Consider the following 17,836-nt stretch of genomic DNA (forward strand, 5'->3'; position numbering starts at 1 on the left):
CGTTTCTCATGAAAGTGTGTTATCCATTCTATTAATCTCTGTAATTTGTTTGACTGCTTACAACACGATTAGCAAATTACTCGATTATTCATCTCTGTCTCTTGTTTATGGATGTGGAAGTAATCTGTATAAATGCATACGTAATTACATGTATAGTTTGAAGTAACCTAGCAATCCTCTGATCCATATATCCGTTTTATCATTTCTTCAGCCATATGTACCATCTGTCCATTCGAAGATGGATGGTGCAATTGTCTTGAATACCGTAGACGTGAAGGCAGGCCATTGTCACTGACAAGAACATCTGGCAAACCATGTGTGGCAAACAGGGAGCTTAATGATATGATGACACTTCTTGCATCTGTAGATGATACTGGAACAACTTCCAGTCATTTCGAATATGACTTGACTATCGCAAGGAAAACCTGTCCTTGGACAGGACCTGCAAAATCAAGGCTGTTTTGTCCACTCCTAAAATTGATTCGGTGCCTTAGGTGGTGCATGGCGTGATGCCTGACAAGTCTCACTCTGCTGAAAAATTCTTTCCACGCTTTGGTCTAGACCAGGCCACCAAACATTGCTTCGAGCCAGAGTCAGTACATACAGTTCCTTGATGCCCAGCATGCAGAGCCTTTAATGTGTGATTCTGGCCCTTTGGCAGAATGACCACCCGATTACCACACTGGAGAGATTCTGTGTGAATGGTCAGATCTTGTTGTCTTCTGAGGAATGGCCATGGCCCCCCACATTCGATTACGGGCCCTGGATTCAGGATCAATGACGGTGGCGCCCCCCCCCCCTTCCCAACACATTATAAAGTCGCGTGCTACATTATAATTGCATTGTTTTTTTTACCCATACTCTTTTTAGTATGTAATTTAACCTTAATTATAATTAAGTATAATTATGGTAACTATTTTGTAAGTCCAAACTAAATGTTATTTATACAATTATTTTACTTAGCAATGACCATAGCAATTATATTTATTTAACACACTGAGATTAAAATTAAAAAAAAACTAAAATTATAATCTATGTAAATCATAGACACTGGCTACAAAACAAGACTACTTTACTTAATAATAGTCTTCTGAGCTTTCTTCTGTCTAAAATGATAAAATACATCGGAAAAGTCAATTTCTTGGCCAATTCAAACTCAATTGCTAAAATTGCTAAATGGTTAATAAAACTTTGGTCCATTGTGCTCCTTTGCCAAGTTTTTAAAGAGTTCGTCAGTCGACTAAAAGACCTTTCAGCCGTAGACACTGTTACTGGAATTGTACAAAAAAAGTCTAATTGCAGTACACAGGTTCAAAAATATTGCTAATGGTTGTTCTCATATATGGAGTTGAGAAGCTTCATTGTGTCCATTTCAGATTGGAAGACTTATTATAGACGCTCTTCATGTGTAGAATTTCTTCAACTAAGCTATCTGAATCTGCTAAGTCTGAAGGATACTTTGAGACAAGATTGGTGGTTTTAACTTTCAGTTCATCATTTTCTAGGTCCATGAAAGCCAAAACTGGTGAAAACTGATCACACATTTGTTCACAGCTCGCAATTTTTTTTTCTTATTTGCCATGACCAAATTCAAATCAGGAAGGACAAAAGAATATTTTAATTCATTTGATGCTTCTAGCTGAAGTTGTTCAGGTATCTTGTCATCTGCATTGGGTTTCCTTTTGATAACAAACTCTGGTGAAATGTCCACTGCCTCGGCAACTACTTTTTATTCATTCAAAATGGTTTCCCCATGAATCTCGTAGGACATGCACTTCATTAAGTAACCTTTAATTAGTTGCGTCTATGTTAAGGAAAATTTCTTTGTTCTGTATAATGACTTTTTCTGATCAATAGAGGCCAAGATTTTGTGCCCAAATGATGACATCAAGAAGCCTGTGAAAGATCCAAAGTACATATTGAGTCCCAAAACAATATTTCTTGCTGATCGAGTTAATGTGGGTACCTTATCCTCCAGAAGCAGATCTAAAAATTTGAGGATTGAAGGGTAGTGCTTCACAATCGGGCGCACAGCTTGTAGTTTTTCGCTCCAACGAGTTTCAGAAAGGCTTTGCAAAGATAAAGGGATATGCTATATTGACAATTCTCAACGACCAGGGCTGCTAGAGAACAAAGAATAAAAACTTTCAACTTACGAACATTGAGGTTAGGTCATGCATAAAGGGTTTTATCTTACTGACTGGTAATCTGCAAGAATATTAATAAAATAAAACTGCAAATAATGAGCAATAAACCTACTCTACAATATTAACCCGAATAATTGAATTCCTAGATGAAAATATAAAATTTAATCAGGAAACACGCATAGCAACAAACACTTCACACCACAATTTCACAATATTGTGAATGCCGACACGGCAGCGCCTTCTAGACGATTTTAGCGCGTAATTTAAAATACACTGTGCACTTAACGAATCCATTAAGGACTAACTGAAACCATCAGAATTATCCAACTATTTTAAATAGAATAATAGAAATTGACTCAAGCATGAATATTATAGTTTTTTTTCTGGAATATTGTACTGTAAGTATTCTTTTATTTTAATAAATTTGAAACCTTTAGAGAACTTCAAACTTAACTTAAGGAGTTCAATGGTGTGGACAGTTAGCGAAGTGATGGAAGGAGTTTGAAACTTTTTTCTAAGATATTTTTTTATTATTACAATTTTATAATTGATATCCATAATTTAATCTTAAATTAGGATATAGTTTAAGGCTAATATTTTAATTATTACTATTTTTAGATAGTGGGGACTTTAAATTGTCCTTAAATCTAATAATGACCCATGAAAGATTTGTATAGATATAAGTTGTGTTTATTTAGTGCGTTTACTAACTTATTATGTCCTTAATAAAATAGGCACATTGTTTAAAGCATAAGTTGCCCAAATGCACTTCTGAGTACAATATGTATCTATTAATTTAGTACTTAATAAAGTTATAAGTTTGAGAACTTTCAGTAACGGTTATTACCTTTACCTTATCTTGTTCAAGAATATTTTCCCGTAAACAAAATCTTATCACTTTTACGCACTATAACAATGTGAAACTTAACCAAATAAGTGTTATGACTTCCAGTAGCATGAAACAAAAAGGATAGAATTCAACTCACAAACAGCTGGACAAAAAATAGTCCAGGAACTGAGGTTGTGAAATGCTGTTTTTTTGGGGGGGAGAGGGGGGGTGAGGGATGGCGAGCCTTACTGCGCTGAAACGCACATATGCAGTGACAATAACTACAGCACAAATTTTATTAAACATTTATCATAAATATATTTTTTAAATTTTAAGCTATAATTAGACATAGAATATTCTAAAATTTTATTGGATAAAAAATATGGTTTTATAGTTTTTTTATTATCATAATTAAAAAATTAAAAAAAAATTCATGAGGCTGTACCCGAGACCCCCTTAGGCCCAGGTCCTGGATCTAGGATTCCATCCAGCCCCGCCCTTGTGGGGGCCATGGGAATGGCATATATTTCCCTTTTTTCTTCTCAATTGGCCATCCCTTCCATACCCACATACGAACTCGTGATAGAACTGGATCTGTTTGCATAATGTCTGCAATCTGTTTAGCTGTTAATGGTGGTGTATCCAGTGCTTCAAGAAGAATAACTTATATTGTGGCTGGTTCCCTTAAAATCAGGTGTGGACCTTGGAAGACAGATAAGTCCATATGCATTTACAATATTGGGGCCTGGCTTGTAACACAAATAAATTCATACCCACTAAGGGTGATACTCCAATGTAGCATCCATGGCGATATGATATTAGGGGTTACCTTGTTCATTTTAAACAGACCAAGAAGGGGTTTATGATCTGTTTGAATTTCAATCTCCCTACCATATAGATAGGTAGTTGTGGAATTGCTTCACCCCAGCAATTACACTCTGTGCTTCTTTGTCGAGTTTAACATAATTATGCTCTAAGGATGTAATGGTATGAGAATAAAAACAGAGGGGAACCTCCTCCCCTTGTAGTGTTTCTTGGCTTAAAACAGCTCCAACACCTAACCGAGATGTGTCACATGATTGGTCATAATGTGTCAGCAAGGAGTCTGATGTCAAAAGGCCCTTAATAGCAGCAAAAGATGCTTCATGTTTTTGCATCAATTTCCATGGCACTGAATTCCATAACATGTGCTTTGTCTGCCAAGAAAGAATGGCAAAGTTGAGAAGTCCTAGGTATGCCTGTAACTCTTCCTTGTTAGAAGGTGTAGCTGCTTCATGAATGGCACCAACTTTATCTGGTGTTGGTCGTATACCATTTTTGTCTACTTTATAACCCAGGAATGTTACTTCTGGTACCCGAAATACATATTTTTCTGCTTTCAAGTGAATGCCAGCTTCCTTAAATCGTTGGAGCAACTTCTGTACTTTGCTACAGAGATTGTCCGTTGATGTACCCTTTACAAGCGCATTGTCGAAACTTGGAACACCATCTAGCCGAGATAATAGATCTTCCGTAAATCACTTGAATATGCCATTGGCAACTTACACACTTAATTCGAACTTATTTACCTGAAATAGCCCTTTGAGTCCCTTGTGAGTAACTATGGTCTGAGCATTTGCTGCTTCATCGTCAACAAGTTGCTGGAATGCTTGTGCCAAATCAGTCTTTGCGAAAATTTTGCCACAATTTAAGTTCACCAGCAACTTAGGGACATGTGGAACTCGTAACAAATTTTTTTCAATGCTTTCTTTAAATTGCTTTTATAGTCTCCACAAATTTTAGTATACCCATTTTGCTTGAGTACAGTGACAATAGGTTTTGCCCAGTCTACATGTTTGACAGGTGTAAAACACCTTGTGACACTAACCTATTTCCTTTTCTACATTTGGATTGAGGGGAAAAGGGACAGAGAGAGTTTTCAGCCGCAGAGGACTTATAGCTGGGTCAAGTTCAAACTTTATAGGTGGTCCAGTGTACTCTCCAAGGCTTTTACAGAAAACTCCGAAAACTCACTTATGTCACTTCCCATTTCACCAATCCATAGCAAACCATTAACTTCTATTCCCAAAATTCTCATCCAGTTTCTGCCTAAAAGGGATTCTCTCTGACCCTTGGACACAATTAAGAGGAGGACAGTTATAAGCCATATTGTACTTCGACATTACAAGACCCCAGCAATTTCATAATATTTTTGTTGTAGTCCTGCAAAACACAATCTTCCTTACTTAGCTAGAGCAGACAATGAGGGAAAATTTTCTAGAATGTAAGTTCACAAGAGAAATCCTTGCTCCAGTATCGGCTTTCATTTCGACCAAATAGCCATTAATAGCTACTGTAGTGCATAGTTTTTACCTCCTGGCACCACTATTTCCTTAAGGTGGTATAATTTGGTTCTAACATGCTCCCATCCCACTTGTCAAAATAACTCCTGTATGGCATTCATCTTAACGTTAGAACTTAATTGCGTAATTTCAGCCTTGCACACCCTTTCAATATGCCCTGTTCTCTTACAGAAAAAAAATAGTTTTCTTGAAATTACAGGGCAACCTGTTGTGCTCCCCCCCCCCCCCCCCCCATACACACACACACAATCTGAACTGATTTGTTCTACTAAAACTAACCTGGTCAGGTCCATTAATTTGTGATTTCCTTGATTGTGGCTGTACCTGACTTAATTCATCAGTGTTGACAGCAGATGTTGAAGTCTCTCTAATCACCTTGGTGTTACAGAAAGCAGCATCAGCAGTGAGAGCATTCTCTTGAGCTTGAGAAAACATAATTATGGGTTCCGATAACAATCTATGTTGCACATTTTCTTCACTTAACCCACATACGAACCTGTCTCTCAAAATTAAGTCCAAGCTATGTCCAAAGTTGTAGTGTTCAGCCAGGCATCGCAATTCAACGGTGTATTCGGCACTTCACCATCATGTTGCTTGCTTTGATGAAACTTGAATCTTTGGAATATTTCAGAAGGTTTCGATGGAAAGTGGTTTGTTAGCAATTGTATAATTCCATCATAGGTATGTTTTTAATCTGGGTTTCTCTGGTGAATCAATTGACTGCACAATCGAATGTGTTTTAGGGCCACAAACAATTGCACAAGCTAATTGAAAATGATGTCTCTTGGAAGTTTTTTCATACATTAAAGTGGATACATTGAGTAGCTAGGTAGGCTACTGTTAGAAATTTGGGTCTATTTTTTTTTCAGTAGGAAGTATGTAACAAATGTTGTAATTCTTTTCACAGTACTTATGTTGGAACTCTTACATATAATGTATAAATCATCCATTGTTTTCCATTATTTAACATGGTTTATATAAAGTAATTTAAATGAACAATAAATATAAATAAATATCTACAACCATAACCTAAGTAGTGCAACAGGGTCTATATATTTTGGAGGAACAATTAGTTAAACTTAACACACTTTGCCAATACTGATAAACATGTTTAGCCAGTCGGCAGTGTGTAAGTAAAACAATGCTATTTATTGTGGTTTTAGTAAAATGATTAGTGTATTATAAATTATTTTAGGTAGCATATTTTTAGCATACTGTTGATACTGATAATATATTTAGACATGCAACAGTGTGTACATAAATCTTGGCCAAAAACTACATCATTTCATAATGTTTTGGTTTTAATAGAATGAATAAATACAGTTATGTGTAGGTACTTATGACACATGTATTGGGTCTAGTAGCCAATAATAATGCACCATAGGTTTACACACATCCTTTATTTAACAATCTTAGTCCAACATTCAATCTCACCCATTAAGTACACAATTATCTTACTCACCATCTTACCTCGGCATTGCTACAAACTTCACAGCATGCAACACCTCCCCTATTATTCAAATGGTTACCTTGGAAATAACTGTTCTACCACTCCTAGTAGCATACCTTTCCTCTCCATCCTTCTTGTAGGAGGTTGTGAGTTTTTTATCCCCTGATGGGCTGTGGAGCCTACTCTCAAATCCCTTACATCCCTCCTCTACAGGACTCTCTCTGGGGTTGCTTCACTTCTCTAGCTGTTTGCCCTTTACTCTATCATCCTTCAGTTAGGCCTGCTCAGCTTCCTCAGCTAGACTTACTGTATGTGCGTGTCGACAGTAGGTGGTGTAGGTTACCTTTTCAGATACTACCTCCTGCTCGCCCCATTTAGTTTTGGAATGCCTCGTGTGACTAGTGTTTTGCCTAACATACTCTCCATCTTGATATTTCAGCATCCAATATGACTTGAACTCACGACACTTCTACTGGCTCCCACCGATTCTCTTTATCTGTCTTAATTACTACCCTATCATCTTGCTCATTTAATGTCTCTGGCCTTCTGACTGTTTTATCATGCAATTTTTTTTACTTTCTCCTGAGTAGCACACAGTAATTTGTAAATGTCAGATTGAACTACTGGCCAAAGCGCATCCATACTTACCAGCATCCTTTTTTCGCATGGTCCTACCAAACAATATATGGGCAGGGGATGCCTGAAGTCCTATCATTGAGATGTTATTGTGTTCTCCCAAGCGATCTCTGTTATCAGAAAATTCTACTGAATCTTTGAATAGTATATTTTTGCTAATACCAACCAATTTCTCCACCATCCCATTAGCTATATGATAATGGGGCTACTGGTAGCCACTTCGATTCATGTATCCCTAAAGTACACCTGGCATTTATGTGAAAATAATGGCATGATGTCAGCGACGAGATCTTTTGGGTATCCGTGCATGTTGAATACATCCTGCATTGCATCTATAATTGATTGGAAACTTATTCGCAATTGGGTGTTTATCTAGCCAGTGAGAGAAGTAGTCAATAAGAATTATAAAAACCCTAATAATCGAGATTGTCAGCTCCCAGCTTAAGGTAGGAAAGTTTTAATACCTCATGGGAAACTAAAGATTCTTTGTAGTTCACGGACCTAAACTTTTCGCACATGCTACACTCTGAGACCCACCTCTCAATGTCTACTGACATTCTCAGCCAATAAAACAGCTGCCGTGCTCGTGCCCTTGTTTTCTCTGTGCCTATGTGCTCTTCATTGACCCACTGCAATACAACTGACCTGAATGTTTTAGGGATCATGATTTTGTGAGATAAAAATACTTTGCTCCCCTTCATGTGGATGTTGCACTGCAAGTTGTAGTAGTATTTGCAGTTCTCTCTACCCTTGCTGGCAAGTGGCCAGCCCCAGGCTTGCATTTCTGCTACTAATTTCAGAGTAGGATCTTGGGCCGTTTCCTTGCTAATCAGCTCCGATTTTCCTCGCTTATCGATAAGTGTACACTGACCATGTGGACTCTCTCTAGCATGTCGGTGTCATCGGATCGGTAGTTTATTTTAAGTGGGACTGTGACATTATGTCCACGAAATGTAGGTCTTTGCCAGATACATAATATGCAGTAAGGGCGTATTTTAATAGCTTGAGACATAGGCATTGAAGATGAGATGATCCTATGTTGGCTACATTTTTCTGCATTATGGAGACTACTGGTTTTTGGTCAGTTTGCACTTTTACTTTGCACCCATAGACATACTCATGGCATTTAGATGCAGCAAAAAGAATGGCTAACATTACTTTCTCCGACTCGAAATAGTTTTTCTTATTGTCATTAAGACCCCGTGGTGTGGCCACCAAATGCATCCTACCTGGCTTTGTGTGGGACTCTTGAAATAAACAACCATGTTGGGAAGTATATTGGAGGGTGGTTATTTTTGTGGGATCAAACTAGGTTAGTATGGGCGCTTTGCAAATCCTATCTTTAAGTTTTTCAAAGGTTATTTGGCATGCCGGTAACCACTGCCACTCTATACCAGCCTGATTAGTCCACACAGGGGAGCCATCGTGGTTACGAGGTACGAAGCGCCGGACATAGTTGAGCATTCCATTGTCTCGTTGTAGCTGTTTCTTGGAGGAAGGGGGTTGAAGCTCTACAAGAGTCCTTATCCTATCCGGGTCTACCATCATAACCCCAGCAGAGAACAGGTGCCCCACGTAATTTACCTCTCTCTGTTTGTTTATATTGGAGATTCTCTTTGTTGAATTTTATGTTCCTTTCTCTGGCCCTCTCTACAGCCCTACTTACCATCTCATCATAAACTGCCTCGGTTTTCCCCCTGCACATGAGATCATTAAAGTAACTTATAACACTGGGAGTGTTAGAAAAGTTACGTTCAACTAGAATGTTCAGTTCGGAGATGCTGGAAATTCCATTAGGTAACTTTAAGTACTTATGTGTCGTAAGGACTGAGAAGCAACATTTAAGGGATGATTCCTCACAGAGTAGGATTTGATGAACCCATTCCTGTAGGTCAAAGACAGAGAATATGTTTTTACCTGCCATTTGCTCGCCTATCTCCCTTACCTTAGGTACAGTATGGCACTGTTTGACTATTCCCTTGTTTAAGTCTGAAGGGTCAAGGTACAATCCAGTCATTCCATTTGGCTTTTCTGTGATTACAAGGTTGCTTATCCAAGCCATGTTGTCAACATCAACCCACTCGTTCTATCACCTTCTTCATTACCAACCTAGCAAGTTCATCACTAAGTTATTTTTGTAATGCTACCGGTACCATCCAAGGTGGTCTACTAACTGGCTCTGCTCCTGGTTTGATTAAGATTTTGCCAGTCTGTGAAAAACACCCAAGTCCTTGAAATACACAATTTTTCTCCTCTTTTAAATGTTCCTTGCTTTCTTTAGTGACAGAGCTTATTCTCTGCACTAAATTTATGGCTATGCAACCTGACAGACCAAACAGTGGCATGACAGCATGAAATCAATATAGGCCTCACAAACACGAACACTGCAACTCAAGTAAACTTACCCTGTGGGATTTATTACTTCATCCAGAGTTTTAAACTTAACATATGTATGTTTTACTTTAAACTTTGCATAACATGTTTAAAAGTAGTACATTCATCTGGGCTCCGGGATCATGTTTTACATTCATTTTTGTATTTTCGACATTGATAGTTTCATTCGATTAATTTGCTGTGTCCCTTATTTTTAAGTTCCATGAAATTTACACTCACTTTTACACTATTATAAAACAATGAGTCCTCTGAGCTTTCAGAGTCACTGTTCTCAATTACGTGCACTGATTTTACTCTGCATGAATTGGGAAATGATTTAGTTTACATCACTTTGCACACTTCCTACCATAAGCAGGTTCCATGTTTGGACTGGCATCGCTCACACTGGAATTCACTGTCCTGACACTTATGTATTTCCCTTGTACCAATGTTCTTTTATTGAATTCACCGGCACTTTCTTCACTTGCTCTGTGGATGTGTTTTGCTTGTTGTCTGTTTTGTTCGCACATACGACAGTGTGCTGCAACCTTTTCTAATGTTTGGTTGTCTATATGAAGCATGGCCTCTTGTGTGCCCTTGTCCCTTATTCCATGTACGACTCGGTCTCGCAAATTTTATCTTCAGCTCTTTCCCACTCGTCTGTATTCCATTCTGCATTTATTCCTTGAGCTACCACACTTTTATAGTTTCAGTTCATCACCAACTAATGCAATGAGGTTAGAAAATGTTTATTTAAAAATCTCCCCCTCTTCCTGCACCCTTTGATTAAACACGTAGCGCTCAAACACCTCATTCACCTGGGGTATTGAGTGACGCAAGGATACAGGCCGAAGTACTTCCCACCATGTTCTTAAGGAGTTATACTTTGACTTTTATCATTTGCCTCGTCTTGCTCTGTGCTGACGAGATAGTCTTCGTATTCGGCTTTCCAATATTTCCAGTCATTATATGTTGTTCTGCCATGCAGATCCAGGTCTGGTGGGCGTTTTACAACATCGCCAGTCACCATTGTCTCGCTTGTAGTCGTGGTTATTTTACACTTTTTTCATGATCCTGACGACTGCATCATCTTATGTTTTATTACCAAATATACATTGGGTCTTGTAGGTTTACACACATCCTTTATTTAACAATCTTAGTCCAATATACAATTTCACCCATTAAGTACACAATTATCTTACTCGCCATCTTATCTCAGCATTGCCGCTAACTTCACAGCATGCAACAAAAGTAGGTGTTTAAGGTTTAATTATGTTATAAAATTAATAGGTTATTTAAAATTAATTAGGTTATAAATTAAAATGACAGCAGATATTTTAATGCAAAACAAAGAAAAAATAAATAAAGTATTGACTGAATTTGGTAAAAATATTACTAACAAACAGTAGCCTAATTAATTCAGTCTTTTATGTATCACAAAAATAACTTCTCTTTTTTCATTCATCATCCTGTTGCAATACACCACTCTCAATGTTAGTACCATTATTTTTGACAGCCTAAACATCAACTCAAACTTGAAACAAACAGTCAGTTTAAACATAGTTGACAAACGTTACCATTAAATGATGGGTTTGCTGCTGTGGTACAGTGGTACAAAAACCAGCCAGAGTTTGGATCAATTACTGGTCATGAGAAAAAAAAAATTTCAAAATTTTCAGTCAACACAAATTAATTATTAATGTGTTGGAGTGATCTCATAGGGGCTAATGTAATGACAGGAATGTAGAAAGGGAAGAAATATCTTTCATTGCAGCACGGATTTAGGCGACATGTAATATGCTTGGAAAACAGCAGGCAAATTCATCTGTCTGTTTCTTACCACTGTAGCAGGTGGCATCACATGATTAAAAAGAACATTCTCCATAATCACACATTATAAGTTAATACACTTTCCAGTAGTACAGTTGTAGAGCAATGTGAGTATCAGTATCAGCTTTCCACCGTCGTTCGGCATACAGTTCTGCCGTTGACCGGGGCTACGCTCTCCCTCAAGGCCCTTGCTTCACCCACTAACACCCTCTATCGCCCTGACGGCATTCAAACCTCCAGCGACGTGCATGTGATGTGTTCAAATAGCACACCACAGATATCACAAACCACCGCAAGAGGGCGCAGTAGAGCCAGTGCCTCTTTCCCCTTAATAAACAGAAAATAATATTTTTAATATTTTTTCTCCATTCCTCAAGTGTGCGCGTATTTCAGGATCCTGAAAACGTTCTATAAGTAGGGACTGGAAAAATTCGCGGTTTCAATGACCTCTAGGATAGACTCTACGATCCTCCAGTGGCGGATCCAGGATTTTGGTTTGGGAGGGGCTTGACCCAGCTGAGGCTAGGCTTTATCAAGGCAAACACTAAAACAATAGTGGACCCAGATGCTTTTGGAGGGGGCTTGAGCCCCTTAGCCCCCCCCCCCCCCCCCCTCTGGATCCGCTACTGCGATCCTCTATGTACTTATGGAAATTACACTTGCTGATTGGCTACTAATCCGTGACACCTGTCAACTGGAATGCTTGTGATTCGCTGTGTTTTTTTTTTTGGTTGAGTATTCTTCATTGGCTTAGGGTCATTCAGGTAAACTGTGGTCCAATCACTGAAGCAGCATGAAGTTGAACTAGTTTGGATTCTAGCCTATCGCGAAATGAATCCGCGAAATTTTCAGGTCTCTATCTATAAGTTTATATATTTAAGTTATAACTCTGCAACAACTGATCCGAACACGCCGAAAGCCACTTATATATCTAATAATTTGGAGCTGCAATCTTAATAAGTAATGTACTACATGGTTTTGAAGCTGGAATATTATGTTATAATATTAAGAGTAATTATTTATTGTAAATATGTTAACAACACGAATTTGGACGACTTGACGGTTTTTTTTCTTCTAAACTTGCGGTCAGACGCGCTGTCCAGCTACCTCGGCGGCCATCTTTCTCCCCAGTCACTTCTCGTCGCCACCCGTGATAAGACGCGTCCTGCACTCCGAGAAATTCATCTTTCTAATCGCTGTCACCTCTCTCGGAGCTTACCTCGGGGGCTGAACTGTTTTATTAATCAAGTAGTAATCCGCTAGTCGGAGTTCGGAAACCAACGCGAACTTAATCTTCAGTCACGAATTGGCTGTGTACTTTACATAAACTAGTCATGCCGTCAGGCGTTTTTGCAGCTGTACTTTTAATTGTAATTGTGTACGAGAGGCATGTGACGCCCGTGGCGTGTATTGAATCTCAGCACAGTACTTGTGTTTTCATCTGTGCCTACTCACATGACTGCAGTTCTGCAGTCCGGCGCGTGAGACGCCATTATAGCCCACTGTAGCAACAACCATAGAGAGCGAGTCAGGTAATTGCGCTACAGGGTGTACGAGTCACGCGTCCACACGGGCGACGTTAACCCCAGGGGTTAGTCTCCACCGGGTCCGTGCCCCTGCACACGGTGGCGCCCATTAGGACGCATCGACATCCGATGCCGAATCCCCCGACCACGTCACTTCTGTACCTAAATCACTCGAAATGAGTAATGAATTTTGATATTATGTTTGAAAAATTAGATTTTTAAAACTGCCGATCGTAAGACCTTGAAATTCTTTTCACGGAGTAGGGATACCATGGATAAGGGTGGTATGTGCTTTCAACAGATCAGTGTCCTGAAATACACATGATTAGGAGAAACTGAAGTGGAATATCTGTGTCATATTTATTGAAATTTAACTTCATCAATATTAAGAAAGGCCGGATAATATCGCCAAACAAATAATTATTGTAGTTTTGTATGTTCACTGCAGCCACAGAGGCATAGTGGTGAGACCACTCGTCTCCCACTACACATTACACTTGGGAAGCATGGTGAGTTTTCTTACTTGGGGTTCTCTCATTCTCCCCTTCTACATATTTCATCACTGATCCACTACAGGGTCTTATTCCACCGTTCAAGGTAATGCCCTGCCCTTGGGTCAACATTAGTATTTATAGATCCTCTTTTCACACAGAATCAGGAAAGAATATTGTTTAGATGGCTTACTTTTGAAAGGAACTGATAGAGAGTTTGAAACAAAAAGGTGAGAGGTCCACCATTAAATAATGAGGTAGATGTGTGCTGTGTTTTATAACAACTAATCAGTGAATTAGGGTTATATTTCTTGTCAACATTGAGTCGCTTGAGATGGGTGAGGGGAGAAATGTTAAGATGGAGCAACAAAAGAATGCACTGGGTGGGAAGAGAGCGTAACCGGGAAAACACTGCAACATCACCCACATTTCCTACTTTGAAAAAAAAAAACTTGAGTTTAACTCATTTGGGAATTGAACCCAGATAACAATGGTGAAAGGTAAGTGATATGACCACCAACTTATGTACAATTTCAAATTTTATTTAGTAGTCATATGGGCAGTAAAAATTTGTGCTAACTAACACTCACTACACTAAAATAATTAAGTATTTTACGCAAAGCAGGTATTTATTTTTTTGAAGTGAAACTTTTTTGGGCGTGTTACGAGCAGAATTTCAAGGCTGAATTTTAATGCAAAGTTTTCGTGAAAAATTGTTATGAAATGATTTTGGCACTTAAAGGACAGAGAATAGGTTGTGGGTGGTGCAGAGAATTCGTTGGGCCTCGATCCCTTAAGCGGGCTCCACGTGGTGGCGTGCTGCTCAGGTTGAACCCCGCCATGCTGCAGGGATAGGCGGGTCGCGGCGGTAGGGACCCGCCTACGCCTGACGCCACCTGACTTTCTGGCATCTAGTAAGGTAGTATTTGGGCAGAGGGTAACACAATGGCGTTTGAGCTTATTGTTTTTACACCGCGCCACGGGCTATATTCGCAAGAAAATTGTGTTCTTTCAAGTACGTATTTTAATTACTTGTGTAAATCAGTATTGTTAAACAGTGTTACATTAGTATTGTTTTAGCTGTGTAACTAAATATTTTTTGCTTTTATAATGCTTTTCATGCTTTAGTTTGACTGGGTAATTATTTATCACAAATTAATATTTGATTAAATCACACACCTTATTATAATTATGAGCCCATGAGCATGTAAAAATATTAAGTCCAACTAAGAATATAGTAGATAAAAAATGTTTAAACAAATCCTGTGCAACTTTGTGGCAATATGGTTAAAATGTAAAGAATTACTGTGAGATAGGTCCATTGCATTTAGTTTTCGCATCGCAGAGCGGCAGACATGTTGTCATTGTTCAAGTCATTCAACGGCAGAACATTATCAATACCAATGAATGCATTGAAGTATGTCTAGGTAGCCTATTGGCAGAATCTGTTGCAAGGTGATATTTGCAGAACTACAAAATCAGTCTATTAGAATGGTCGATCACATCTAACCTATACATAATATGCAATTAAATTAAAAACTAATTTATTATAATCAATCCTAGCTTTTATATTTACTAAACAAATTTTCTTTATGGTGTATTTCAACAGTGAGTAATATTTATTTTTAATCAATCAATATTTATTGATCAATAATTATTGATGTCCTGAGTTGTTATTTTGAAGTGAGTAATAATTTTGTTGATTTATATTTATTTATTTCTCGTTTGATCAAATTTCTAATAAATAAAAAAAAATTATGTTTTTTAAAAAGTTGATAAAGAAATGAAAGATAAAAAAACCCCGCTCTGTGTTATCTCTTTATTAAATTGTATAAATGGTTTTGCTGAACAATACTAAGTAAAATAATAAATGTGGTTAAGAATTAAATTTATCAAAGTTGATTTACTTTTTAAAAGTGTATAAATTGTAGTTATAGTCATTTTCATGCTATAGTATGGGGTCCTGAACTCTTAATATAATATTTTATGGAGTGATTATTTTAATAGTAATTAATATTAATTTTAATTAATCATTATTGATTGATCAATAATTATGGTTATGGTTATTTTGGAGTGAGTTTTAATTTTGTTAATTCATGTTCATTGAAAATATTGTCTTCTTTCTCTCTTTCTCTATCTCTGCCGTTTTACCCCTTATGATATGCTTACAAGTGTAGGTTTTAATTGACAAAGAAGTTTCTCTTTTATAAAATGTACACTGAGTTACACATGCTCTTTTTTTTTGTACGAGGAATTTTTCATGTCATTATTTTAATTGAAGTTTCACTTTGAAAGTTGATATATGTGAACTTACAAATTAAATGATAAACTTATTCAATTATAAAATATTTAATGCTAAAGATGTATACATTTTTATATCCAAAACCAGAATTTGCTAGTTAATCACAATTATAAGATAATTTTACTATGATGCAAACTTTCAGACTGGTCTTAACACTGTTTATTGATTGTGATGTTTTAATGGATGCTAGAATTTGAATATGTTTTTGCAATTCATATCTTATAGTATTGGTTTTATATTTGAAGCAATGTCCTTTTTTTTCAGGTTTCATGGGTTGGCAGCTTGATGCCCCTGTCAGCTCTGTTTGGAGGAATGGCAGGAGGACCTCTTATTGAGCTTGTTGGAAGGAAAGCAACCATTGTTGGAACAGCAATTCCATTTGTTATTGGTAAGAACTTTATGTAATATGCTTATTTTAAAATATGTCCACCTATACCAAAGACAACAAATTCATGATAATTACCAAACAAGATATTTATTTTAAAGAGATTAATTCATCTGTTCAGAGCTTTGTTCAGCAGAGACATGACTTAAGACTGATTTAATAGATTGCAGTTTATATAGTTCCAACATATCATCCTACAGCATTTATATGAGTAGGTACTGATTACGAGTGAAATGAATTATGCTTTTCCTTGAGTTCAATTGGTAGCAATAATATTAAACATATTTAATTCATAAAATTATATTAATCCAGATTTTCATTGGTAAATAAACCACCGGGAGCAACAATGATATTGATTTAAGGCTTTGTTTGTGCTCGTGAGGCACATCATTTAAGGCTATATAAATTGCTGGGTTCAGCAAAGCTCTAAACTGACATACAATTTTTCCATTGGTTATGCAACTTTGTGAGACTTAGAGCTTTGATGTAATAATTTTTGTGGTGGAATGCCCATAGCAAGGTCCAGTCCAGATCCCTTAATGGAGTTTTATGTTCATTCAGTCAATGTTTGTTTATTCAAACAGAACAGTCTGGGGCTCCAAAATGATATTTAAGATTTTTGATTAATTTTGTATAAAAAAAACTGGAAACATACATAAATGATAATTTATTTGAAAACCTGGATTATAAACTTGTTAAAACGTAGTTTGCGGGCAAGATAGCATTATTATATAAGTGTTGAATTTATTTCTATCTAAGTTTATAAATAAATGCTAGTTTCTTATTGAATGAGATTATATTACTCAACTCAAAGTAATAAACTCATCTGTTGGTAAATCAGTACTTTGATTGTGAAATAAGTGTCCTTGGTGGTGGTAATAGTCAAGACATCACTCTGATGTGAACACTGTTGTCACCCAAATGGTTTTTTGGCCATCATATTCTACAGGTAATTCCATTGTTGTAAACCTTCTGTGCATTATGACCATGATGCAGAAAATCCTGCCTTCACATTCTTCCACTGTAACTATAGAATTTTACTGGACTGAGAATGTTCTTTCAGGTTAGCAAAACTTGTAATAAAGTTATTTTTGAGGGCCTTGTTACACCTGCAATATTTATCTGGTTGGATTAGAAGAAGAAGAACATAAATGAATAAAGTTACAATTAGTTTAATAGTCATGTACTCAACCGTGTCTGACTGTAACAAAATTTCAGCCTTTTCATAATTTTTTATATGCTGGAAAAAAAAACATTATTCATGATCACAAGGGCATGAACGCAATCCATTTTTTTTCTTCATTCAAATATTTTCTTTAAGATATGTTCAGATTGTTTATTTCCTGCTTTTTTTGTATCAGTCGTGACTCTCATGACTGGAAGATCAAAACTAACAAAGATTTTATGGAAATGTATAGCCTGATTAAATTTATAATGAGGTGCTTAAAAATATAGCATTATTGTAAGAACAAATTCAGCATACAATTCATCATTTCTAAATAATCTGATAATTCAAGAATTTTCT

General features: G+C 37.0%; 1 protein-coding gene across 2 annotated transcripts in view; it reads left to right on the forward strand.

Moving 5' to 3' along the window:
• Positions 1 to 17,836, forward strand: part of LOC134529672 (facilitated trehalose transporter Tret1-like) — a 341,884-nt gene that overhangs the window by 308,667 nt on the left and 15,381 nt on the right. For both annotated transcript variants that reach the window (XM_063364007.1, XM_063364008.1), the window contains exon 4: positions 16,191 to 16,314. In XM_063364007.1, coding sequence (XP_063220077.1) covers positions 16,191 to 16,314 — 124 coding nt within the window. The remainder of the gene's footprint in view (positions 1 to 16,190; positions 16,315 to 17,836) is intronic.

Source organism: Bacillus rossius, chromosome 2 (genome assembly GCF_032445375.1).
Source record: "Bacillus rossius redtenbacheri isolate Brsri chromosome 2, Brsri_v3, whole genome shotgun sequence".
Taxonomy (NCBI): Eukaryota; Metazoa; Arthropoda; class Insecta; order Phasmatodea; family Bacillidae; genus Bacillus; species Bacillus rossius.